This window comes from Lathyrus oleraceus, chromosome 6 (assembly GCF_024323335.1).
Source record: "Lathyrus oleraceus cultivar Zhongwan6 chromosome 6, CAAS_Psat_ZW6_1.0, whole genome shotgun sequence".
Taxonomy (NCBI): Eukaryota; Viridiplantae; Streptophyta; class Magnoliopsida; order Fabales; family Fabaceae; genus Lathyrus; species Lathyrus oleraceus.
The window spans coordinates 241,676,577-241,702,993 of NC_066584.1; the positions used below are offsets into that span (position 1 = coordinate 241,676,577).

The window sequence follows — 26,417 nt, forward strand, 5'->3', positions numbered from 1 at the left end:
GTTGTGGTCTCTTCCCTCCTCAGGGAGATCAGCGTCACAAAAGCTCAAAGTGTTGCAAGCGGTGATGTTTGCAACAATACTATCAAATTGCTCAATGGTGACGTCGTGATCAACATACGCCAGATCCAAGACTTTCTGCAGAGCCTCCCTATGGGGTTCTGAATTCAGCAGCAGAGAAAGAATGGAAATCTTGGATGGCGTTTGTAGAAGCTGGTCTACAATGTTGTACTCACTCTTTCTGATGAGCCTCAGCATCTCATCAGATTCTTCATCTACAATGCCACTCGGGCCAACTGAAGAAACAGGAGTTTTTTGTACAGAGGAGGATGGTTTGGCAACATCACGTGCCTGATTCTGAATATTCACAGCGGTCCCAACCGGACGCTCAACCGTATCAGAAGCAACAGCCTTAGGAGGCGCGGAAAACACACGACCACTTCGGGTCAACCCACTTACATCAGCGACGTTGGTCACAGAAGTTGAAGGCAAAGGCACTTCTACCCCATCTTGCACAGCGACAGGATTGTATCTGAACGGTACGGCTCGGTCTGAAGAGTAAGGCACAGGGCCTGCAGGTTTAATGACCAAAGAAGGGGAAGCCTTCGGCTTGCTGCTATCATAGCGGATAACAACAGGCTCGGGCAATTTGAACACTCGTGAAATCACATTCACCTCGGGATCGTCTTTATCAACATTGCGATTCTGCAAAATCTCAATGGTACCCTCATCCAACAACTTTTGGAGTTCTCTTCGTACTTGATCGCAACCCAAGCGGTTAACCGAGCAGACGCGGCACTTGTCGTGGTTATGCTCTAAGTAGCTGTACTGACACAGCAAACGATGTAATTCAACCAACGACTGCCTAATGTGGCTTACATATCTGACCTTGTACTTCCCAAGGCATTCCTGAACCATATTAACTGACTTCCCATGCACAGGCAATGGGTTCTTGGTGACATTCGGGCCTGAATCTTCAAAACTCAATATTCCACATCTCATAAGGTCTTGAACCTTAGTCTTGAGTGGGTAGCAATTCTCGATGTTATGGCCCGGAGCACCGGAATGGTAAATACAATGCTGATCTGGTTTATACCACCATTGTGGATTTGCAGGAATGGCAGGAGGATCCCTGGGAGAAACCAATTTCCTTTCCAACAAGGAAGGATAAAGCTCTGCATATGTCATAGGAATTGGATCGAAGCTGATCTTCTTCCTATCATAACTCAAGTTAGCTTGATTGGTTGTACTGCCACGAGGCTGGTAAGCCTGCTGCTGTGGACGATGTTGTTGCTAGTACTGAGGCTGTTGATATTGTTGTTGATGCTGATACTGCTGATGTTGCTGAGCATTGTCTTTAAAGACAGGTGCTATATGAGCCACCTGGTGCTGATGACCGGCACGACGTGCAGGCTTCCTCTGAGAGAGGGTCTTCTGTGCTTGGGATGGGATTGCACAGCATGTGCTTCCCCATCTTTCCTCTTAAACGCCCCATATCGTTTAGAAGAAGAGCTCTCATCTTTCGCCAATCGTCCCTCACGGACACCTTCTTCAAGACGCATCCCCATGTTCACCATCTCGGTGAAATCAGAGGGAGCGCTTGCTACCATCCGCTCATAGTAGAATGAGCCAAGAGTCTTCAAAAAGATCTTGGTCATTTCTTTCTCCTCCAGCGGTGGAGTAATCTGAGCTGCCAGCTCTCGCCACCTCTGGGCGTACTCCTTGAAAGTTTCCTTGTCCTTCTGCGACATGGACCTGAGTTGATCTCGGTCAGGCGCCATATCGACGTTATACTTATACTGCTTGACGAAGGCTTCGCCAAGGTCGTTGAAGGATCTGATATTGGCACTGTCTAAGCTCATGTACCATTTGAGCGCGGCACCGGATAGACTTTCTTGGAAATAATGAATCAGAAGCTGATCATTATCAGTCTGGGTAGACATCTTCCTGGCGTACATGACCAGGTGAGCGAGTGGACAGGTGTTCCCTTTATACTTTTCAAAGTCAGGTACTTTGAATTTAATCGGTATCTTCACACCGGGAACAAGGCACAACTCGGCAGCAGACTTGCCGAATAAATCTTTACCTCGAAGAGTCCTCAATTCCTTTCTCAGCTCAAGGAATTGGTCGTTCATGGCGTCCATCTTTTCATGAACGTCTGAGCCCTCAGATGGCTCAGAGTGATAGATGGTGTCGTCTACCCTTGGCATGGTATGCACGACAGGAGGAGCGGCAACAGGGACCGGGCTAGATGTCGGCATGTGAGCAAAAGTTGGCGCAGGCAGATCAGGCATAAAACCTGGAGGCATTCCCCAAGGGAACCCGGGTGGCATAGCATTGGGCACCTGATGAGCACTGACTGGCACAGTCGAAGTGACGACCTCTGAGATGACCGTCCTCTGGGCAGGAGTTGCAGGCGATTGAGCAGGTTGATTTTGAGCAGCGATGAGTTGCTCCATCAAAGCGCCAAGTCTGGCGACCTCTTCTTTCAGTTCTTTGTTCTCTTGTTCTAGCTGCTCCATAACTCTCGCAGAATTGACTCGAGTATAATACCGGTGAGTCAGCTTGTCTTCAAAATAAATGAAGAACACAGAGTTAGGACAAGAAGACCAGAAACAAAGGGTACCTGCTTATGCAAAAATGATGCATGAAATGCTTGTGCAGATGCTTTGTTTATTTTCAAGGAACCCTTAGGGTATTATTTGCAATATTTTGAATAGTTAAAGCATTTTAATTTCTCATGGAAAATATTTCATTCAATATATTGAGACAAAGGAGTACAGCATTTTTGATCATTACAAAGAGAAAAGGGAAATAAACATCCTATGGATCCCTAGAAGCTCGGGATGCTGGAAGACGAGAAGTACACAGCTTCTTGATCTCTCTCTCATAGGCCGCTTCCATGTCTGCTTTCTCCTTTGCAAGTCGATTGTACCTCCTCTTCCAGAATTTGGAAGACTGAGGAAGCAGAGAGGTCCAAGTGTCGTTCGGATCGTCGATCACTCGATGTTCGAGGAACTCAATCATAGCGTCCTTCTCCTTAAGCTGCTGAAGCAATTCTTCTCTTTCACGGATCCAAGCACGTGAAAGGTCTTCTTCTCTCAACTCCTCTACACGTTGGGTAGGGAGGGTTGAAGGCCCAGCCACATCCAATGGTGTAGGTCTCGGGTGATCATATGGCATCAAGTACACAGCAGCTCTCTGTCTGACCCAAGAGGTGTATGGCTCCAAAGCAATGCAGTTCTTTGGACCCAACTCATTCCTACTCTTCTTGTGAATACTGCGCCAAGCACGGACAAATCTGGCTTTCAGGCCTTGGGGATCTTTACCCTCCTGGAAGAACACACCTTCTAACAGAATGTTATGAGGTTTATCCTTTAGGGGGAACCCAAGCTGACGTCGTGCGAGAATGGGATTGTAGCTGATCCCACCACATGTGCCAAGAAGAGGCACATTAGGGAATTCACCACAATAGTCAATGATCTGGACGGTATCATACACGCGATCATACCAGGTGATATCATCATTAGTGAGAGACATAAGTCTCTGAGACCACCGTAGACATCCCTTGTTCTCCTTGAAAGCAACTGTCTGCGGCAAGTGCGAAATAAACCACTTGTATAGCAAAGGTAGACATCAGACAATAACTCCTCCACCCTTTGCGTTCCTCAGATGCAAAGAGACATAGGCATCGCCCAACAAAGTCGGAACGGGATTAAGAACTGAGAAGATCCTAATGGCGTTCATGTCCACGAACTTGTCGAAGTTGGGGAATAACACTAATCCATAGATGAGCAGCACAAACAAAGCCTCAAAGGCATCCTCACTCATGGCCTTCCCATAAAAGGTAGCTTGAGCAATGAGGAACTTGGAGGGAAAACCCTGAATTCCGCCTTTGGTAGTCAGATTAGCCCTAATCAAATCTTCATCTATGTGCAACAAGTTGGCAATCTCTCGAGCAGTCGGAATACTCTCTAGGCCACTGAACGGCACTTGATCCAAAATCGGAATCCCAATGAGATGAGAATATTCCTCCAAGGTTGGCAACAGCTGGAAGTCCGGAAATGAGAAGCAATGATACAGAGGATCATAAAACTGGGCTAGAGTACTCATCAGCCCTTCGTCAACCTGAGTAGTCAGCAGAGGCAGAAGCTTCCCATAGCGAGCTTTGAAACCCAAGGGATCTAATACATAAGATGTCAGATTCCTTAACTCTTTTACATCGGGCTGCCTAAAGCTGTACTTCTTCGTATGCCTTTTTGGTCTTTCCATGTCTGAAAATTTTGCAAATAAACCCTTTTAAGCTCCTTGAATTTTTTTTTTTTTTTTGATGACATGAAGTGCAGATGAATGCGTGAATGCAACAATCACACTCAAGGATCAAACAAGTCACACCAAACAAAGGTCATGGGAAAGCTCATTGTATCCCTAATATCAATCATCCATTTTGGTGGATTTAGGTTTTCACCTTATCGACACCCAAGTTCCATTGATTTTAACGGTACATGAACCGGCTCAAACATCCTTAATATCAACCATCCGTTTTGGGGGATTTAGGTTTTATACCTGATCAACGCCCAGGTTCCATTGATATTAAGGTTGTTTGAACGACTCAACCACGAATCACGGGTTTGCTGAGAGTCGCGAGCATGGAGTTTTGGTTAAGAACCACCCAAAGGGAGTGTACTAGGTTTTAAACCTGCCAGACATGTTCTACCAGAGGTTCCCATAATCATCGTTCCATCTTTCGAATATTATCGGAGGAACGAATACTCGTATTCCAAAAATATTCTCAAGAGAAACTCTTATGAGTGTAGTATCGCGTAACAATCGCATCAGAACTTACATCTGAACGACCTTCGCACTACGTCCTAAAAATAGGCCAAGAGTGGGTTGGTAAACTACGGTCCTTGGCTTCTGCGGCACATGATTGAAAGAATAATGCCTAACCACAAATAACTTGTGTGACATTATTAAATCAACATGACCTCCACCAAGTGAATGGACTCGCAAGTCAACTGGCTAAGGAATACTCCACACCAGTCAACAAGGACTATGCCATTCTCCTATCCTAGAGTGCACTCGAGTTCGGGTATAGAACTCATCTCACAGAGATCACCAAAGCAAACAGCAATTGTATATCAAGCAATTCAAACATTACAATCAATACAGTTATCCCAAATGGTACAAAAATATGTCATATAACAAATAACAATATATCACACAACAAGGGTGAAAAGTAGGCAATACCACCAAGGATTTATTTCTCCCCAGCAGAGTCGCCACTTTTCTGTAGCGGTGTATTCGTCGCTTTATGATTTATTAATTAAACCATAAGCAAAGCATACAATGAATCGAGTCGCCACCGCATTTTTATTTATCCAAAGGACTGGCTAAAAAGCGAACAAAAGCCTAAGAAGTTTTACACATAGAAAACCAATGAAAAGATCAGAGAGTCTGGGTAAGGGGTAAATTACGCAATGGGAAGGTGTTAGGCACCCACTACGTCCTAGGTACTCCTAGGGAGCCCTTTTCACACTTGTTGTACTAAATTGTTATTTGTTATGAAATATTTATTGTGCAAACATGGATGGGATGATGAGAAAAGAATATACAAGTTTTATTGTTTTTGTGTTCGAACGGATGAACCCGTTGCCTACGTACCTTCCATCAAAGGTAAGGATCAAAACGCCGTAGTTCGGCTAAAAGATTTCCAAAAGTTAGTGGATTCAATTTTAAACACAAACCCTAAGGTCTTACGTTATCCACGGGAGAAAACTCAACCTTATACAATCAACGAGTCCACCATGTGAGAAAAGCTTCAACTTGCTAGTGAGGGGTTAACCCTATAATAAGCAAGGAAGACTTACAATTCAATCAACTAAGGACGAATAGGTGAGATTAACATCAACCAACTAGGATAAATCAAACCTATGGCTAGTGTATGAAAACTTAACAAGAATGGACAAAGCCACAAAACAATTGAATGGGTGAGGTTAATTAATTATGAGTATTTACAAAAGGAGGGTCAAAGTATGATTAAGATTGATTCAAAAGAAGTATTATGAAATGGAGTTTGAAAAGTCAAGGACTTAGGGTCCAGGTTTCTAATTTGAAAGCATGAAGATGTTTGCACAATATTTATCTCAAGTTTTAAAAGCAATGTGTGAAAAGGTTTAGGACAAAATGGATGAATGGATGAAGATGGAGTGTAAAACTTCCTAGAAGGTTCACCTCTTGAAATCATATAGAAGATGACTCAAGTGTGTCCTTTGGAATAAGCAATGAGCAATAATAAACAAGCAAAGCAAAGGAAGAAAGTCAACAAAAGCGGATACCGGATGCCAATCACTGGACTTATGCCAATCTCCTAAGACAGAACTGGATATCAGAGGCCACTCTATGGACTTATACCAATCCCCTCAATAAAGAAATAAAAAGTGGATACCGGATGCCAATCTATCTGGACTTATACCAATCTCCAACAACAAAGCAAACACTTGGATGTCAGATGCCAATCTATCTGGGCTTACTCTATCCTCCAACATATGATCATAGGAAAACAAATGCCAAATTACATGGACTTACAATTGCATCCTCACATACAACAAACAAATGCATCAAGCAAAGAGAAGATGAGTGGCCAATGAAATGGTCTTATATTCACTTCCATATCATAGGACCAATGGCCAATGAATGGTCTTACAACAATGCTCAATGTGTACACACATTGATCACAACCACAAGGACAAATGATCATGTCACTTATATGTGGGCAATTAATGATGATAAATGCACAAAGCATGCAAGCAGACATGTATAACTGAACTAAGTAATCAATCAACCAAAGTCATTCAGCACACTCTATAACCAAACAATTAGGCTCATACACAGGGTTAGGCATTGAAGCCAACTGGAATAGGGTTAATGGTGCTCTTAACCTTGACATTGAGAGCCAAGGTGAAGCAGATGAAAGGATATGAGGGGTGTGCCTCATGCTCTTATCCCTGGTCAGGGAGAGCTTCAAATGATAGAAGGTGTGGGAGTTCAGAAAGTAGGAACTCTCTCCACAGATTATTGACTCGATTGATCTTGGGCTTTTACTCACTATGCATCAACACAGGTGATGTGAGCAAGGTGAGTGACACACAGAATAGTAGGAGATAGGCTACATATCTCTTTTGTCTACCAATTGCCTTATTCAAAGGACTTTTCCTGCTTGGGACAAAAGTAAACAAGCACAAATATTGCCTCTTAAGGAGGACTTCAGACAGTTGCCTGGCCAAGTAACAGGCCAGGTCTTCCAGACTACATGAGGACAAGAGATTCTACCTCAATGCAAATGCTATCAAGCAAAGCAATGCAAGTTCTCAAAGAACTAATAGCAACTAATGGTACCTGAAATCAATCAAATAAAATCAGTATACAACTCAAATTCAAAACCAATATAAGATAAGGATCAACAGTCCACACAATCAGTCAAATGTGCAATGCACAAAGCTCAAAGCATATGAGCTAAGCATCCTACAAAACAAACAAGTTAGTTCATGATAATCAATCAAACTCAATCAATTTGCATTAATCCCCTTAAAGCATTTGCTTCTTAACCTGAAAAACAAACTCAAACATGAGAAACAAGACCACTAGGACAAGCCTAGGGTCAAAAGGAGATAAAAAATCCAAAACAGCAAGTGAAAGCTATCCAAAATCAAGTTCAAACAATTAAGAAACAAACCCAAGTGGTTTCATATTCATATCATTCATCATTATCATTTCACAAACAAATTAGGTCAAAGCATGTCATATAGCACCTCAAAGAAGTCAACAGAAAGACTTCACTCAAATCCAGTCACAAACATTTCAATAAATCCTCAAATAATTCATGATCAAACATCATCCATAACATGATAAGCATACCAAATTTCAGCTCATTTGGATCAAGGGAAGTAGGTCAATGAAAATCAGAAAGTCAAAGCAAGTTCAAGCAAACTCATACAAAGCATCAAAACATGCACCAACTTCAATTAATCATAAAACAGAAACAACACATGATAAATGAATGGGACCAAAGCCATGATAAACTTTAAGATGTCTACATTACTCATGCCAAATTTCACATCCATCCAATTAATAACCAGAATTTCACAAACCAAATACAAACATGTATCACAAAAAATCAACAAATGACCAAACAGGGGAGAAAATTCCAATCAAATAGGAAATGCCATCAATAATTCCAGAACAATGCACATGTATTCTCAACATCCATAAGTATATTCATGCAAAAATCCAGACCATTTTGAGTTCAATAAGCATGGTAACAAAAATAAAGAAGTTGGACATGAATGGTGTGACACAAATTGTCACACCTCTATTCAAAAAATCATATCTCATCAACCAGCAATGATAAATTCACAAACTCTATACCAAAATCACCATGAACATGTCTAGTTTAAGCACAAAAAATTTCAGAGTCATTAGATTAAGTATCATTATTTCACAAGCAAAATGGCATGGCATACACAAAATGGACACACATGAACAAACCCTAGGCATTTTTAAAATCTACACGTGCAAAAAATCTGGAAAAATCACCATAATAAACTAGAGATCATGAGGAGCATTTCACAAAAAATTGCATCAAATTTGGACAAGTATTGGCAGAGTTATGAATTTTTGAAGATTGAAGATCAAAATGAAATAAATATTGAAATAAGAAATGATTTAAAAAAGAAATGAAACACGGCAATGGCAATTTGGTAATTACACGGCCACTTAAGTGAAACGCCGCGTTTCACTTAAGGGCGTGTCAGCCAATGATTGGCTTCATGGCCAAAAACACGGGAATGCATGCAGAATTGGTTCAGCGAAGATCAAACACGGGTTTTAGCAAGGAAAATTAGGGTTTTGACCGTGTTCTTCAACATTTTTCCAGATTTTTTCAGCAAGAACAAATTGTAACCAAAATCAACAAACAATATATCATTGTGTTCATCTCATCATGTACATCATTGACCCTAATTCGAACTAACAAGGATGAATCGAGCAGAATAACATCTAAACATCAAATTTCATTTCAACATAACTTCCACAATACTCGATGAAATTTCACGATTTAAAGTTCAGTATAACCAGCAAGGCAAGATCTATCCAAAGCATGTCAACATTTTAAGAATAGCAAGATTCGAAAGTTCACCTGATTTGAAGAACAGTGTTGCTTTCGTGGTTCTTTGGCTGTGTATCGTTGAAACAGATGTTCCCTCAAGCTCCAGAAGGTGTATGGATGGTGAATCGTGGCTCAAACTTGCTTGATTGTGTTCAAATCAAAAACTGCCATGTGAGGTGCTTCTTCCAACAGTCCACGAAACAGCTCTACAGTTGTAGATTGATGCTTACAAAAGCTTCAGAAATGATGGTAGGTGATGCACCAATGAGCAAGGGCACGAGCTCTTTGGAATTTTTCAGAAAAAAAAAACAGATGAAGAATTGAGAGAGTTTTGAGAGAAAAAGTTTGAATCTCAGTTTGGTAAATTGTGGCTAGCGTTTTTCAATCTGAAAATGTGCAATATATACTCTGATTAACAATGCCTAAGCTTGGTTAGTGGAATGGTAATTGAATTTAGCTTAATGAAGTGGTTTGGTCAATTGGTGAAATCCACTCATGTTGCATGTGCATGGCATGCTACTGTGCGAAAATGGGCCTAAACAATCTCCAAATGTGGTTTTTGATCAGATGTAATTGGTAGAAAGTGTAGGCAAGGCTTAATTTGAAAGTCCATTTTTCACCCTCTCTTTTTTTAATTCAATGCACTTGAAAAAGGCCATTTTGATTGGATGATTTTTGGTGAAATGTGATGAAGGATTTGGATAGAGCATATCAAATGTGACTTGTAGCAAAAAACCTCACTCAATTTGGCCAAATGGTTTGGAAGTTATCTCACTTTGAAGTTCAAAAATTCTTGAGAATGATTTGATCATAACTTGCCAACCATAAATGAGAAATGAGTGTTCTTGGACTTTTTGGAAATGGGAGAACAAGATCTTCAACTTTCATGTTGGACAAAAATTCATTTGAAGCTTGTATGATGAAGTAATTTTGAGGAGGAGAACTTTCCATTTTTGGCAAATTCCAATTACAGGTCAACTTACTATTTTTGGAAACTTTTCATCTGACCTCAAATTCTTCACTGTGGATATTTGACATGTTATATGAGGCTTATATGGACATGAATGAGACCTCCCAAACCAATTCCCACCATTAAATCACTGATTAAATGCACAGTTGACCACAGTTGACTTTGATAGGGTTTTGGTTGACTGAACCATGTTCTGATGAATTCCAAGCCCCTACCACTTGAGATCTTGATTCAAAATGATGTCACAACTCATATGAACTCTTGATGAATGATCATGGTGCCCAAATTCTTCAAGAATGGCCACCATCTATTGCTCAATGACTGTTTTGACTGTTTTGACCTAGCTTGCTTCAGCTGCAAGTAACATGGTTAGATGACAATATTTTTGTACTTTTGGTTAGTAAACAAATGAAAGCAATGATATACAAATGCAATACATGCTTGGTGATCAAGAACCACACTCACAAGATAACCCACCCACTAGGAGGGAAGCAAAGGTGCACAAAGATCCTTGAGGCAATGATATGGTATGATATGATGCCATGAGGGATCTTAGGGACAAAATTGGGGTCTTACAGATACCTTAATTGACATGCAAACGAGACTACGCGGAGTCTAGCAAACCTAGGGGATACAATCACACCACACAAACACATACAACATTAAGTAAACATACCAACAAGGGGCTTAATCATCACGGCTGGGCTTTAGTCGAGGGGTCATGTCAACCTCGACAAACAAGCCAACTGGAAAAGGGTGTTGTTAGCTCTTAACCCTAACATTGAGAGTTAGGGTGAAGCAGATGAAATGGGAATGAGGGGTGTGCCTCATAGCTCTTATCCCTGGCTTGGGAGAGCTTGAATCAAATAGAAAGTGTGGGAGTTCAGAATGAAGGAACTCTTTTATCCACATATGACTGACACAACAAAGATCTTGGGTTAATATCCACAATGCATCAACACAAGGTGTGTGAGCAAAGTGGATGACACACTGAGTAGCAGGAGATGGATTGCACATCTCTTTTATCTGCCAATTGCCTCATGGAGGTCTTTCCCTGCTTGGCACAAAGATAAACAAACACAAGCATTGCCTCTTAAGGAGGACTTCAGACAGGTGCCTGCCCAAGTAACAGGACAGGTCTTCCATACTACATGAAGTCAGAGAGTTATACCTCAAATGGTTAAGCAACCAAGCAAAAGCAAGTTCAAAAGAACTTAAGCAACTTATGTACCTCTTGGAGAAAACAGAACTGGAATTGCTTGATCCAAGGCTTGCAAAGCTCAAACAGATCCTCTACAGTGCTTGTATGATTGAATGGATGAAGAATGAAGGCTTAATCGTGCTTGATCTCTCCAAAACCAGCTTTCACCATTGATGTATCAAAGCTCCAAGTATGAACAATGCTACACAATTTGTTGTGGATCTAGCTTCAATAATGCTCCATAACGCTTATAGATGATTAATGAATCAAGAAAAGCGCAAGGTGTTTGAAGAAAATTGATGAAAGTTTGAGAGAAAAATTTCAAGAAAAATGGATCTAGATCTGAAAAAGTGATTATGGTTATGCAAAAACAGTTATCCTTTAGGCTTTATACTCCCTCTTAATCATGCCTCTAATCAGGTTTAAGCAAAATGGCCAATGGATTAGCAACATGAGAGTGTAAGTGCAAAATGGATATTCTCACCCTATGTATGGAATGATCATGAACAGTGCACGAAATGGTGTTGAATTTCACTCAAAATATCCTTTTGGAGCCAATGGAAGTGTTGCCATGTGTAAACAATGCATCATTTTTAAACTTGAAAATTCCCTCCAAAAATCAAGTGAAAAATCAAATGATTATGTGATGAAAATGCATGGCATGTGATGCATGATTTGGATAGTATATGTCAAGACATGAATGTACAAAAAAGAACCACTCCATCTGGCCTTTTGGTTAAGAAGTTATGCATGTTTGAAGTTCAATGTTCACTTGGCCATGATTGATCCATATCTCTTCAACCACACATGAGGAATTCATGATCTTGGACTTTTTGGAAATGGGAGAGCAAGATCTTCAACTTTCATGTTGGACAAAATTTCATTTGAAGCTTTCTTGATGATGTAATCTTGAGGAGAAAACCTTTCCATTTTTGGCAATTTCAAATTACAGGTCACTTACTATTTTTGGAAAGTTGTGATCTGACCTCAAATTCTTCATTGTTGATGTTTGAAATGTCAAATGAGACTTGTATGGACATGAATGAGGCATCTCTAACCATCTCCCACCTTCAAATCCATGGTTGAATTGACAGTTGACTTCTGTTGACTTTCTAGAGTTTCAGATGAACTGATCATTGACTGATGAGCTTTGAGCCTTCAATGCTTGACCAAACCACTTCAAAATGATCCTTGGGTCACATGAGCTCATTGAACCAACCCTAGGGCTTTGGTCTCATGGACAATGCGCTTGCTTGCTTGCACAACTGAATCTCCTGACCAGTCTTGACTGATGACTTGATGGACTATGCAATGAACAATGCAATGTTAATGACCTAAACATGAAAATGTATACAAAATGTGAGGTGCAAATTTGAGGTGCTACAATACTCATACTGCACTAATAACTCAAATTAAATTATTGAATAAGAAGCTAGCTGAAAGTAACTTGAGTAAAGCTTACGTGACTCAGGTTCAAGCACTGAAGTGTGATTTATATGGAGAGGGACATGAAAATTGAAGGGGTTTGTGGAAGGATAGAGTGAAGAAGATCAATTTGCAAATTTCCAGAAAAATAATCCTTATTCTAACATCTACAATCCCGGATGGAAGGATCACCCAAATTTCAGATGGAGCAATAATCAAAATACAAGTGATAATCAGGGTGTTCAACAAAATCAACAATCTATGATCAAAATGAAACCTTCACCACTTGAAGAGACACTACAAAAATTTATCCAGGCCACCCACAACAGTTTTGAACAAGTAAATAAACAGAATGAAACAATGAGTAAGAACCATGTTGCGTTTATAAAAAATTTAGAGATGCAAATTGGTCAACTATCTCGATAAATAGCCGCGTTACCCAATTCTAGTGGAGGATTTACAAGTAACACCGTGGATAATCCTAAAAATGAGACTTGCAAGGCTTTAGAAACAGATTTTGAGGTAATCACCAACAAGGGCGAGGGTGAAATAGTGGGAGGGGACTTGATTGAAGAGGAAGAAGTAGGGATTAATAAGGAGGAGAGTAAAAATCAGAGGGACCAAGCTGGGAAGGGGGTCACCATTGAGCAATTAATAGACAAAAACTCCCATTGGAGAAAGACTAAGAAACAAATTCTTAATGACCCTAACCTAGAGCTACCCGATTACATAAAACTGCCATACCCAGTCATTAAGAAGAAACCACCACAGAGAGATGAGGCATGGTTGTTTGTCAAGTTTAAAGAGATGTTGACCAAGCTTCAAGTAAGTATTTATTTTCATGAAGTTTTAGAGCTAATGCCCAAGTTTGATAAATTTATGAAGGAATCGTTAAATGGTATAAAGCAGAAGATGGACAAAGAGAAGGTAAACAATACTAAGAAATGTGATATGACAATAGCCCAAACAATGCCACCAAAGTTGAAAGATCCAAGTTTACCACCTCTTTCACCATGTGTGGGGTAAAAATACCACACACTTTATGTGATTTAGGGTTGAGTATCAATGTAACGCCTCTTAATAAGGCTAAAGAATTGAATTTGGGAGAGATCATACCGAGTAATATGACTCTTACCTTGGTTAATTTATCTATTACTCACCCTTATGGTATCTTACAAGACATATTAGTACATGTCGACGGTCTAGTTTTTCCTGCATATTTTATGGTAGTCGACATGAAGGGAGATACATGTGGTTTAGTTATTCTCGGACGTCCATTCTTGGCAACCGAGAATGTATTAATAGATATGGAAACCGAAGAACTTAAATTGAAGTTCAATAAGGAAAAATGGTGTTTAATGTGTATGAATGGACACCGTATGTAGATGATTTGGAAACATGCTAGCAAATTGAAGAAAAAGGTAGCAAGGTTAACAAAGGAAAGAATAAAGGTAAATTATCCGGTGTGAGGGTATCCCTTGCGCCTAACATACCTTAGGCATGGACCGTCAAGCTAATGACGGTAAAGAAGCGTTGGATGAGAGGAAACTCATCAGTAAGTGTTTATATTTTTTAGTTTAATTTTGTTTATGAAAACATGTAGATTTGTGTGTTGTTTTGCAAGAAAAGAGAGAAGGTGAAAGCAAAAAAGGAAAGAAAACAAAATAGAAAAAGAGAAGAATAAAAGGAGGAAGCCCCTATAAAAATCACGCAGGTCATCACACGCATGATAGGGCTATATCGTGCGTGATGGCTGCATAGCTCGCACGATAGAGACGTTGGGGGGAATCTGTAAACCGTTGGTATCACACACACACGATGACGCATAACACGCGCGATATAGACGTTGGCTGAGATATGTTTGGAAGACTTTTAGCATCACACGCGATGAACATGTAATAAGCGCAATGACAATACAAACATGGCCTATAAATAGAGATTTTGAATCTCTTCTCCTCACAGCTCTTTTCCTACTTTTTCTTCATAACAAATTCCCCCTGATCACCAATCTCTACTTAATTTTTCTCTGTGCAGTGTTATTTTGATGTGTTGTTGCAAGTATTATGGCTTTAAAAAGAGGAAGAGTTACAAGAGGTTCATCTTCATAAGTTGCCCCCGCATCGAATGCTCCAACTTTTCCCAGTCTGAAGTTTCTTTCGGAAGCTAATACGGAAAAATATCTAAAGTTGGTAAACTACCACATTGAGAGAGAGAGAGAGAGAGAGAGAGAGAGAGAGAGAGAGAGCATTTGCATGCGAGGACCTGAGATGATTTGAAGAAGTAGTGGAAATGTTGCCACACCGACATTAGGTAAGTTTCAATAATTTAATTCAAGAAACCAATAAAACCATAGGCCTCGAATTTTATGCAAATGCGGATTTTGGGGATGCGGGCACCTATACTTCATATGCGTGAGGTAAGTATATCGATTACTCTACAAGTGACATTAACTATATTTTAAATCTTCAACCTCTTCCTGTCTGTGCACTTATAACCTATATAATTGAGTATCAAGTGATAAATTAAACCATGGCCCAAGAAATACTTGATACTTTATGTGGACCAGTGGCTGAACGAGTGATTGAGCGTGGCTTAGCACTACGAATTAAAATCGGTGAATTTTACCAAATTCCGAGGGTATGGGCCTCACTTTTTGTGTAGTCTTTAGAAGTCGTGTCTAACTAATCAAAATTTATTGTGAAACGGTGTTTAGGACTTTTAGCTCTTTTAAGGGGTGAGCCAATTGATTTGGGGTGTTTAATTTCTAAAAATATTAAATATATGGCTAACGCTACACAACAAACTTGTGGGCATTTTTGTATTATAAATGAATTATGCAGGAGAGCTGGAGTACCCATATACCATGATGACAAGATGATAGGTCCAAAAGCACATATCAATGCTTTAGCAATTAGGAGGTTTCAACATAATCACCCAGCAGGAGCAACTCAACATGATCAAGAGGATAATCCAACAGAGAAGAATGAAAGCTCATGCAATGGGGGTTACAAAGTGGATAACAAAACTTTTATCCACATTGTATGCTGAACCACTAAGATTCGCACCAGTATTCAGAGACTTCTACAATCAGCAAGAAGACCACATGCCTGATCAAAGCCTAAGAGCATGCTTTGCAACCTCCGAAGAGATGGATAATTATTTCACAAATCAAGATTAAGAGCAAGCAAGGAGAACATAGCACATGAGAGCAGAATGGACCCGACAAAATAATGACTTCAACAATACTATGAATGACATACATGATCTTTTCCACAATGATAACATATGAAAATACATGTAACTAGTTTTTTTTTTAATTTTAAAAGTTTTTTTCTTCGAATGTATGTCCAATGAAGAGTAATATCACTTATAAGTACTCTTCCCCATTGTACTATTTTAGTCATGTATGTCTTTAATGAATGAGGCTGCATCTGCTTGTTTCTTTCAGATTTATAAAAATTACAACTTAGCATTGAACAAATGAACCAAAAGCAACATTCGAGGAAACTTGATCATCAGGAAAGTGATTTACGAATTGAAAGCAAATGATGAAAAAGGAATCAAGATACTTGCACTCAACTTTAAGATACCTTAACTAGTAAGGTTTAAGCCAACTAAATCCCATTGTTTACTGTTCCTTTCACTGAGTGTATCCATGCATTATTGCTTTATCAGGTTTGAACTATTTTCGATTTAATTTGTCTAGTTTGATTCACACACACAAAGATAGTTGTTTGCTTTGAACTCTAAGCTTTTTTAACTACCCTGCAGTAATAGGTTACATCCGTTGCTAACCACTTTGAGCTTAGACATTCTTTCGGTGACTTGAACTTATTTATCAGCCATATGACTCGAAAGATTTCATCTTTCCATCCTCTCTTTGGAGTTAGGTAGGAATGTTTATTTCTAAAGTTGTATGAATAAGAATAAGTTTGTGGTTGCTCTTCGAAGTGAGCAAAGTTTAGGTTTGGGTTTGGGGTACTAGAGAAAAAATGGTAAACAAATCAAAATTTGAGAAAATAAGGAGTTAAAAAAACGACTTCTTCAAAAAAAAAGAGAGAAAAAAGAATGCTAGATGAATATTGAGGACCACAATAATAATATCTCTAATACCATTAATAAGGAAAAGAGTAGTATGGTAACAAGATGAGAGCTAGGTACCTAACTCCAAAGGTTTAAACCTACTTTCCCAAAAAAATATCCTACTCGAACATAAGCCAAGATACAATCGAAAAAGCCTTAAATGTGTGTGTTTTTATTTCTTTGACAAATTCTATTAGAACGTGATCAAACTCTGTATAAACTGGTTTGCATGTTGATTGAGAGATTACCCTATCAATTGAGCGAGTAATGGTGAGATGAGAGACATTTTGAGTACTTGTCAAATATTGATGATGTTTTCTGAATTTACTAGATTGAAGTGGGAAGCTAGAATGATGATCAGGTAAAGAAAATTTTATACGGTGATGTTCAATTGTTATGTTGTAACTTGTTTTCTGTTTGGAATTGGCAGTGCAGACAAGTTACTCGAGGACAAACAACGATTAAAGTTTGGGATTGTGATGACACTTTATCATTGCATATTTTCAATCGAGAAAACAAATCAAAATAAGTCAAAGAGGAGAAAAAAATGAAGAATAAAGACCAAAGAAAGATGAAAAATAACTTGAAGAATGAAGAATGAAGAATTTGGTTCCAAAGAATTAAGGAAACTTTTAACTCTATTCCTTAGAGAATATGAAAATAGTCTCAACCTAAAAGCATCATCAGAAACTCCAAGGATCTTGAAATTGCTATCCACCTCCCTAAATTGCCTCAAATGTGAGTGTGGATCATCAGTGACAACGTTCAAATATTGACCAATAACTTAAAGCATTTGGAAAATCATTAGTCTAAACTCAAACAAGGCCACAATGATCTCTGACTTTAGTGTTCATTTATTAAGGTAAAATACAACATAATCTCTAATGCTTCTTACCCTATCATCAACAATGACAATGATATCAGTTTTAGTCATGACTTCCTCTCGTCTTTGTTGATTTCTTCTGAGATCTTCTTCAAGATCTTCAAACAAAAGAACGGGAACAAGGGTTCTTGATAGTTGATTTGCAATTTGTCTGAATATTTTTTCGGACTCAAGATCTTCTATATAAATTAAAGTTAACAACTTCTAGATGCAACACCTACATAATTGTAGTGACACAAGAAAATGAAGAACGTCAATAATGTTGTGATTGTTCATAGCATATTTTTCATCCTAAATGACCTAATTCCATCATCTAATTACTATACACCCCATCATAGGTTAAAAAAAAATCATCAAATTTAAGGTCCATTTACCACATATCTCAAACTAGATATTAGTTTCTATTCCCTTGTATCCATAAATTTCACCCCTTGTTAGCTTGAATTATGGTCTTTGACAAAGAAATCCGTGGTAAAGAATACCATTATAAATAAACTCATTTTCTTTCTAAAGTAAGGTATATAAATATTGTAAAAACATAAAACTACAAAGTATATACATGAATATATACAATATACATACAAAATATTAAAAGCTAACCTAAAAATACAAGAATACATATACAAGAATACACACACTTAAAGATATGAAACATATTAAGCCTTAAAATCGAAATGGCTAACCAAAATCTACCACACGCGTGATTAAGTCTATAAACATCTAATATCACTCCATTATAATACATCATTGAATAACAAAAAATACTCAACAAAGAAGATAGTGCACATGAACCCACCTCAATGAAAAAGATGGAAGACAATCTTTACGATTCCCAACCTTCTCATGCAATTCATTGTTTCCTTCCTCAATCAATAGAATGCACAATTTATAGTTTTAACTTTGGAATCTAATAAAGACAAACCTCTTTATGTTTTTGGGGACAAAATTGTCTATTCTCTTATCTTCTTCTTCTTCAAAATTGTCTTTTCTAAATTCTTAAATTTCTTTTTTAAGTTATATTAAAGAATCAAACATATTTAATTTTAATTAATTAATTAATTTACTCATAATTTATTTTATTATTTAATTATTAACTTTGTAATTCTACACCTACCTTAGTTCAATCAATATCTAAACTATTCATTAGAAAATGGGTTTTCATCAAACATAATAAACAACAACGAAAACTAAAGGTTATGTCATAAAATATTTGAGAGGCTAAAATTTAGTGAAAACATTTATTTAATGTTTTTAAATAAATCTTCAAAATACTTGTTTATGGAGGGAGTATTTTCTTTTTTAAAAAAGAATGGTATACACTAATAAAAAATTCTTAAAAATATTTCTTTGTTTATGGAGGAAACACTTTTAAATGATTAAATTATTTATAAAATTTAAACTCAAATTTGTTTAATTTTATAGAAATTAAATACATTTAGAAACTTTTAAAAATAACTATAAAAAGAGTTATAGAGGTAGATTCTTTTCTTACATAACAATAAATACATAAAAAAAGACATTTTTTTTATCAAGGGGCATCACATATTTTATATGAATTCTTTAACTTTGTGACATGCAATGAGTTTAAAGCAATAAAATAATACCAAAATAATTGATAAGTTTCTATTAAAAAATACTATCTAAGTTGAAAATATCTCATAAAAATTTATAAATATAGATTTTAAAAAATAAAATTAATAACAACAAAACAAGACAGAAAAAGGAGAGAGACATGTCAGAAGAACAGTCCAGTGTATATAAACACAAAACACACAACTTTCTTTTGACTCTTTTGTGTTTATGCTACAGTCCTCAAAACCCAATGAAGCAAGAAGAACAATGATAAAGGTGATGACTTAACCATTTCATAAACATGATAAAAATTCAATCTTTTTGATTAGTTGTAATCTTAGGATCATGGTACTGATTTTTTTGTTTTGTAAGAAAAACACTATAAAAATTCAATCTTTTTGGTTATTTCTTTTTCTATGTCTGTCTGAGTCTAAAATTTGCTTTTGGTTTATTCCTGAATTTCTCTCTCTTGATGTTGTATTTTATCTGTCAGATATTAATGGGTTGCTGTAGATTCCTGTGGTTTATGCAACTTGGGTTGTGGCTTTTTCAACCCAACTTGTCCTATTTGTAGCAAAGCTGTTGTTGAGATGGGACCAAATTGACCCATCTGCACCTCTTTGTGGGTTTTCAGGATAACACATCAATGTCATTTATGATTTTTTTGTGTTCAATTTTACCCCCTTTAACTCAATTTTAGGGTTTTTTTCTTAAACCTTAATTTATCTTGTTTTACTCCAAAGTTTGGATTTTTAATTAGGGTAGAATAAGTTAGGTTTTCCCAAATGGATTTTCAGAAGTATTTTGTGGTTTTATATTTGAAATTGAAAAAAATGTTGGTGGGTCAAATTCTCTTTTACTGTCACACTCACTCTCAGACTTAGGTTTTACTTGACTGTGAATGTATGTGGTAATATGTTAGGTGGAGTGAAAGAAGTCTTTTTTTTTCATATGATGGTTGGTTGATGTGTCAGAAACTTGACAGTTCCTGTGACATTTTGCATCCAATGTTATTTACTAACTTTTCATCTTTTAAGTCGAGATTATTTGCTAATAAATTTTATGGTTTCTTCTTCGGGTTTGAATTGCTGTTTTTTTGTGTGCATGTTTGAATCGACGGTAAATTTGCAGAATCACAATGTGCCACTGTGATTTTGACAAAAGTTACACTTTATAACTTCAACGAAATCAAGGATTCGTAGTGCTACTGCTACCGTTATTTCACCGAACTCATCGCCAATCCAAACAAGCGATTTTAAGTGAAAATGAGGTTTAGAGTAGTTAGTTACTCTTGTGAGTGAAAGTTTTGTGGGCCTGAACTGTGAAAACTGTTCCTATCAGTACTACTATGGTAAACTAAAGTTTGTGTTTTTATTATTGAACGCTCTCTTTATTATCCATTATAATCATATTGGTTTTTCCTTCTTTGTTTGTTACTGAAATGTCTTTTTCTTATATCATAGCTAAGTAATAACCATTTCATTGACAGTGAACTTCACACCATAATTTCTAAAAATTTTCACTTCCCTTAAAGTGTCATCAACTATTGAATCTATGATTTTATTAATTTTGTCAGATTCTGGATATTTCTCATGTTCTAACTGAAACTTTATTGCCTTTTCGTTCATCCGTAGGTCTGGAATTCACAAGTGTCCACCTTTATTGATTTCTGAAGCAAACCCATCTTTGAAACTTTCTTGATTTTCATTGGTATTCAACTCTGTTCACCTCAGAGATTTCAGTTTAGTCTGAACCTTATAGTACAACAAATCTTCTCCCACAGTTTTGCATACCACCAAAGTTAATACTATTGGCAGAGTCACCACCAAAGAAACAATCTAGATCCGGAATTATCTCATAAATCAAACCAGGGAGTTTGTGTTTCGGTGTGGTGTATACGATGTGCTTAACCTAGATTTAGAGCTATTAGGTTGAAACTTGAAATTTGGAACCTTTTTTTCTCTTTTTCGACAAGACTATGACTATGGATGATGTGGATAGTAGCTCTGAGTGGAGCAGAGAGCAAGATAAAGCGTTTGAAAATGCTTTGGCTACTTATCCCGAGGACGCTTCAGATCGATGGGAAAAGATTGCGGCGGATGTACCGGGGAAGACTATGGAAGAAATTACACAGCATTATGAGCTCTTGGTTGACGATGTTGGCCAAATTGAAGCTGGTTGTGTTCCGATACCGTCGTATAATTCTTCTTCTGAGGGATCAACGAGTCATGCTAGCGATGAAGGAGTTGGAGGGAAGAAGGGTGGCCATAGTGGTCACAATAACAACGAGTCTAACCATGGAACTAAGGCTTCAAGATCGGATCAAGAACGGCGAAAGGGTATTGCTTGGACTGAGGAAGAACACAGGCAAGTTTATCTTTTGCTTAAACCCTTATGCTACTATAGACTACTTTTAATTTTTTTTTAATTCTTTCTTTTCAACTTAATTACATTAAACGTATGGTTTTAAGGTTAGTTGTAATTAATTGTTGACTTAATTTCCTATCATGTGAAATCTAAACATTTTGGTGTATTCAAAGTCACAATTTCATTGTGAACCTTAAAAATTTCTTTTGCATGCTGTCTGTAAATTTCATCTGTTTACGATGGATCTGTTAGTCCTTAAAATAGTTGAGGATGAAGTGGTAAAAGATACAAGAGAAAGAGAGGGGAATCTTGATGCACCAAATGTACCCCTCTGCGAGCCACACCCAAAGTTCCATATCCCCTGTGTCTCCTCTCCCAAATCCCACCCTCCTTCATCTTCAATTCATCACCATTCGGAAATCCTTCAAGTCCGTTGTTGGCTGATGAGGTCATTGTGCCTATTACATTGCAGCTGCTGTGTGTTACATTGCAAAGTTTCCTAAAATTTAAAACACGCCGCAATTGCAGTCTGATGCGGATCGTGCAACAACCACAATGTTGCAGTAGCTGCAAACATGTTTTTTTTATTTTTTTTTATATATAAATCAAGAATGAGAAAGTGGATGGGAGGAAATTATTTAATATTCGGATAGCTTTTTAGACAGATGATTCATTGCTCTTTCAGCACCCTATAACGCGTTGCCAAATATGCTATTGAATGATAGAGTATAGTTATTTTAATCTTCATTTCATAATCTTTGAAATGACATTTACGCGGCAAACTACTTGTGATATGATTCTTGAACGTTACGTAGTTACTTTTTCTTCTGCACTGGTTTATGTTATTTGATTCTTATTTCCTGCTAGGTACACTTATCCTAATTGGATACAGTGTTGTCAAATAGCTTCTATAACATAGCAAAGTTTGATCAGAATCGCTATTGTTTTGTGATATGCTTATTAGTAACAAGTGTTGTCAAATAGCGGTGTTGTAATGTAACACTGTGGCACAACAAAATTTGAACAAACCGCTATTATCTGCCATCAACAACATTGGTTGGACGCTTGTTTGAGTGATAACAATTGTCTCAGATGATGAAAAGAAAGTTCTATTTATTGTGTGAATCAATCTCTGAACTGAATATCCAGGTTTTTCGAGAGTACTTAGACTCTCACAAGAATTTCTAAGCATTTACATTGAAAGGCCTCATTACTGATCTTTCTCTATATGTTAATTTCATTTCAACACCATCACTATGTTGATGCCACTACTCATGCAGCTCTTGTGAACGTGTCTACGTCTTCTTGGAAAAAAGAGCCATCTCAGCTTCACATTTCCACCATCACATGTTCCGCATCTCTCTTGGCTATTAGCAGATCTGTCTTTTCCTCCCTTTTCACAATCTCCATCTGATGACGTTCTTTGCAGATTTCTTAGACATATTCAAGCACAGCAAGATGCTTAAACTGTTTTCACATAAACTATAAGCTGTTTAGACAAGTTATCCTAGAGAGGTTATATTAGAAATGAGCTGAAGCAACTCATGGACATGTCATAAGTTGTTTTCATAAGCTCTCTCGCATAGTCTCACAAATGTTTATGTCAGTATAGAATCTCACATAAGTCAATCCAAATAAGCCCTTATCCTTTCTCAGCTCTGACTAACTCAGTCCAGCTAACTTATCTTCTTCACTAACTTCTCAATTAAATAAATTACCAGCGAGGTGGTTAGTGAGAAAGTCAGAAATGGTGTGAGGGAAGTGTGAATTTTGTTGAATATTGGGTTAGTTAGTCTGAGTAACAAAACAGGTTCTTTATAAGCCAGGGTTTATCATTTACTTTTGTTAACTTCCATTATCATGTTCCGAAAGTATCCTCTGGCTGTATGAAAACTTCTCCATTTATCAAGTTAATTTCTCAGTGTAAACTGGGTTTCTAACTCAAATATATTATGTTGAGGTTTTTACTAGATTTTAGATACTCTTATTTTGTGTTTCTTTAGTTTACTTAATACAAATTTTTATATTTCTTTAGAATTACTGTAAGAGGAGACATAATAGTTAAGGGTAAGGTTGTCAAGATCGGGATCTTGCATAAGATCGGGAGGGGATAGTAAGATTGTAAAACATAAGATTGTAACTAAAGATCAGAAGATCCTAACTAATTATTGTTGTAAGATCGGGAGGGGGTAGCAAGATCGTAAAACATAAGGTCGTAAGATATTACTAATTTGAAATATAGTACTATATATTTGAAGTTTTTTTACATGATATTTTGGTAGGCATGTGTATTTGTGGGAAAATGGCCTCCGCCGAACCATAATGGTTGTGCCTTGGCATCTTGTCATCCTTCTCAACTTGTAATGGTGGTAATCAGAAAACGGTTGATCGTGACTGTAACTGGCCAATATCGCACATAATCAATGGTTTTACGATTTTTTTCCCACAATTTGTGTACAACACACAATTCTACTTAAAATCTGAATCGTTGGGGTGAGTGGAATCGTAAAATTTTAAGATCTCGATTGTGATTTTGACAACTTTTGGTTAAGGATGCTCTTAGGATTTGTGTTGGTCCTAAAACTCAACACTACAAAACTGCAGAGCTTGTTGTTTGTAAGATTAGAGATGCCTCCCACTTATTAACTTATTTTAAGATCACATATCATCAAATGTGGGGCTTTTAACACCCCCTTTATGTCCAAGACTGAACAAAATCTTAGATGTTCCATCTTAAGATTGCGCATGACTTGACAAATCTTAAATATTCCATCTTAGGATTTGAGCTGAGCCTAACTTAACCCTACAAAGCCGAGTTGTTAGGGGTAGGATGTCACCACTTATAAACTCATTTTCGTATCATATTTCTTCCAATGTGGGACACTCTTTATCAAAAATCAGATTTGCTAGTTGTGTCAATCATATTTATACCCCACAACATTATTAAAACTTGATACTCTTGTCTTTTGGTGAATCTTTTGTCTCTTGAATGGCTAGCATCTTAAAGTGTTTGTATAAAATGGCATTCTTATGGTGCTAGTTCAAATTTAGATTATCATTCATGCTGGTGAAGTTTCACTGTTAAAAGATGCAGATTCCATGATTTAAGTTGTGGCATACAACATGGTTAATGTTTTTCATTGTAATCTGAGTATCAGTGATTGCAGCAATGTTTGAATTTTGCAATTTTATTGCTACTGTTTCTAAAGAAATGGCTCATTTTTCTGCTTCAAATTTTCAAATTGGTTTAACAGGTTATTTCTTCTGGGCCTAGACAAGTACGGAAAAGGCGACTGGCGAAGTATATCAAGAAACTTTGTGGTAACCCGAACGCCAACACAAGTAGCAAGCCACGCCCAAAAATACTTCATCCGATTGAACTCAATGAACAAAGACAGAAGGCGATCGAGCATACATGATATCACAAGTGTCAACAACGGAGACATCTCAACGCCTCAAGGACCAATCACCGGTCAAACAAACGGTTCCTCCGGAAATTCCGCAAACAAATCAGTCAAACAAGCCGTTCCGTCCACAGCCGGTATACCAGGTGCTGGAATATACGCTGCCCCTTCCATCGGACAACCTATAGGAGGACCTTTAGTATCTGCCGTCGGCACCCCGGTGAACCTTTCCGGATCTCCACATATGGCATACGGTATTCGAGCACCGGTTCCCGGTACCGTTGTTCCCGGTGCACCTATGAACATGGTCCCTATGACATACCCTATGCCTCATACTTCTGGTCCTCACAGGTGAAGTGCTTTTAGAAACCTTAATGTACAAAAAAGTTAGAAGACTAGATTGGCTTCTGCAGTTGATGTAATTTTTTCTTTTTGCTAGACAAAATTGCTTTTTGATTTATTAGCATGCATGCATGAATTTTATTCTTATTCAGTTATTTCAAAAATAAACCATAGCAGGAAGAAATTGAATGTATGTTTCAGTATAGGTTGCCATGAAATGTGACCACTTTGTGACATAGGAGTAAGGTTGTTTTGTAGACATTTGAATTGCTATTTTGCTAAACATTGTTGTTGCAGAGGATGAAGGTTTTGTGGATTTTTAAATAGTGTAAATTATTGTTGAATAATCCTGGTTTTTTTTGTATTAAATAAATTATTGTATTTACCTAAATTTAAGTATGTTTTTGATGAATTTGAGTTAGACTTTGGTACCTATTTAATTAGTGGTTTTGATTTTTGCATATAAATGAAACTAATTCCAAATTTGAATCACTGTTTAGGATTTGACCCTTTACCTATTTATAATGATTTTGAACCATTGTTGAAGGAAAGAAAACAGGTTCCTTATAAGCCATTTACTATGCTGAAAGTGGTATGGGCTGTGATAGGCATCCCCCATCCACTTCTCTCAAACACTGAGCAAACACTTATTTCTAAACCCTATGAAAATTCAAAAATACTCTTGCACCGATCAAAAATTGTAATTCGGACGCATCAAAACACAGTGAATCTCTTTATCAAAAATCATCCCCATCATAGTGAAAAATATGTCTAGATTACAAAATTCAGACATATCCAATGACAATATTGCTTGTGTGTATTTCATGCAAGATAATAAACGGATAAATTTGGATTTGGATTTTCGAAAAACTCCTAAGACTGTATTGGATGTGTATTATGTATATATTAAACTTACATGTCTTTGATATATTAAGGAGGAAACCTCTATGTGGTCTTGTTGCATGTTACTGATACGTTGAGGGGGGACCTTTAATTTGAATTTAGCT

General features: G+C 37.4%; 1 protein-coding gene across 2 annotated transcripts; it reads left to right on the top strand.

The window, feature by feature from the left end:
• Nucleotides 1–19,439: 19,439 nt before the first annotated feature.
• LOC127091639 (transcription factor SRM1) lies at nt 19,440–25,757 on the top strand. Of its 2 annotated transcripts, none has more exons than XM_051030327.1 (3): nt 19,440–19,573; nt 20,932–21,664; nt 24,919–25,757. In XM_051030327.1, exons 2-3 carry the CDS (start codon nt 21,276–21,278, stop codon nt 25,421–25,423), a joined length of 894 nt encoding a protein of 297 aa, XP_050886284.1. In that variant the 5' UTR covers nt 19,440–19,573; nt 20,932–21,275; the 3' UTR covers nt 25,424–25,757. The 2 variants fall into 2 exon arrangements, with proteins under 2 accessions (XP_050886284.1, XP_050886285.1); XM_051030328.1 differs by lacking the exon at nt 19,440–19,573 and adding an exon at nt 20,630–20,648.
• The last annotated feature ends 660 nt before the right edge of the window (nt 25,758–26,417 follow it).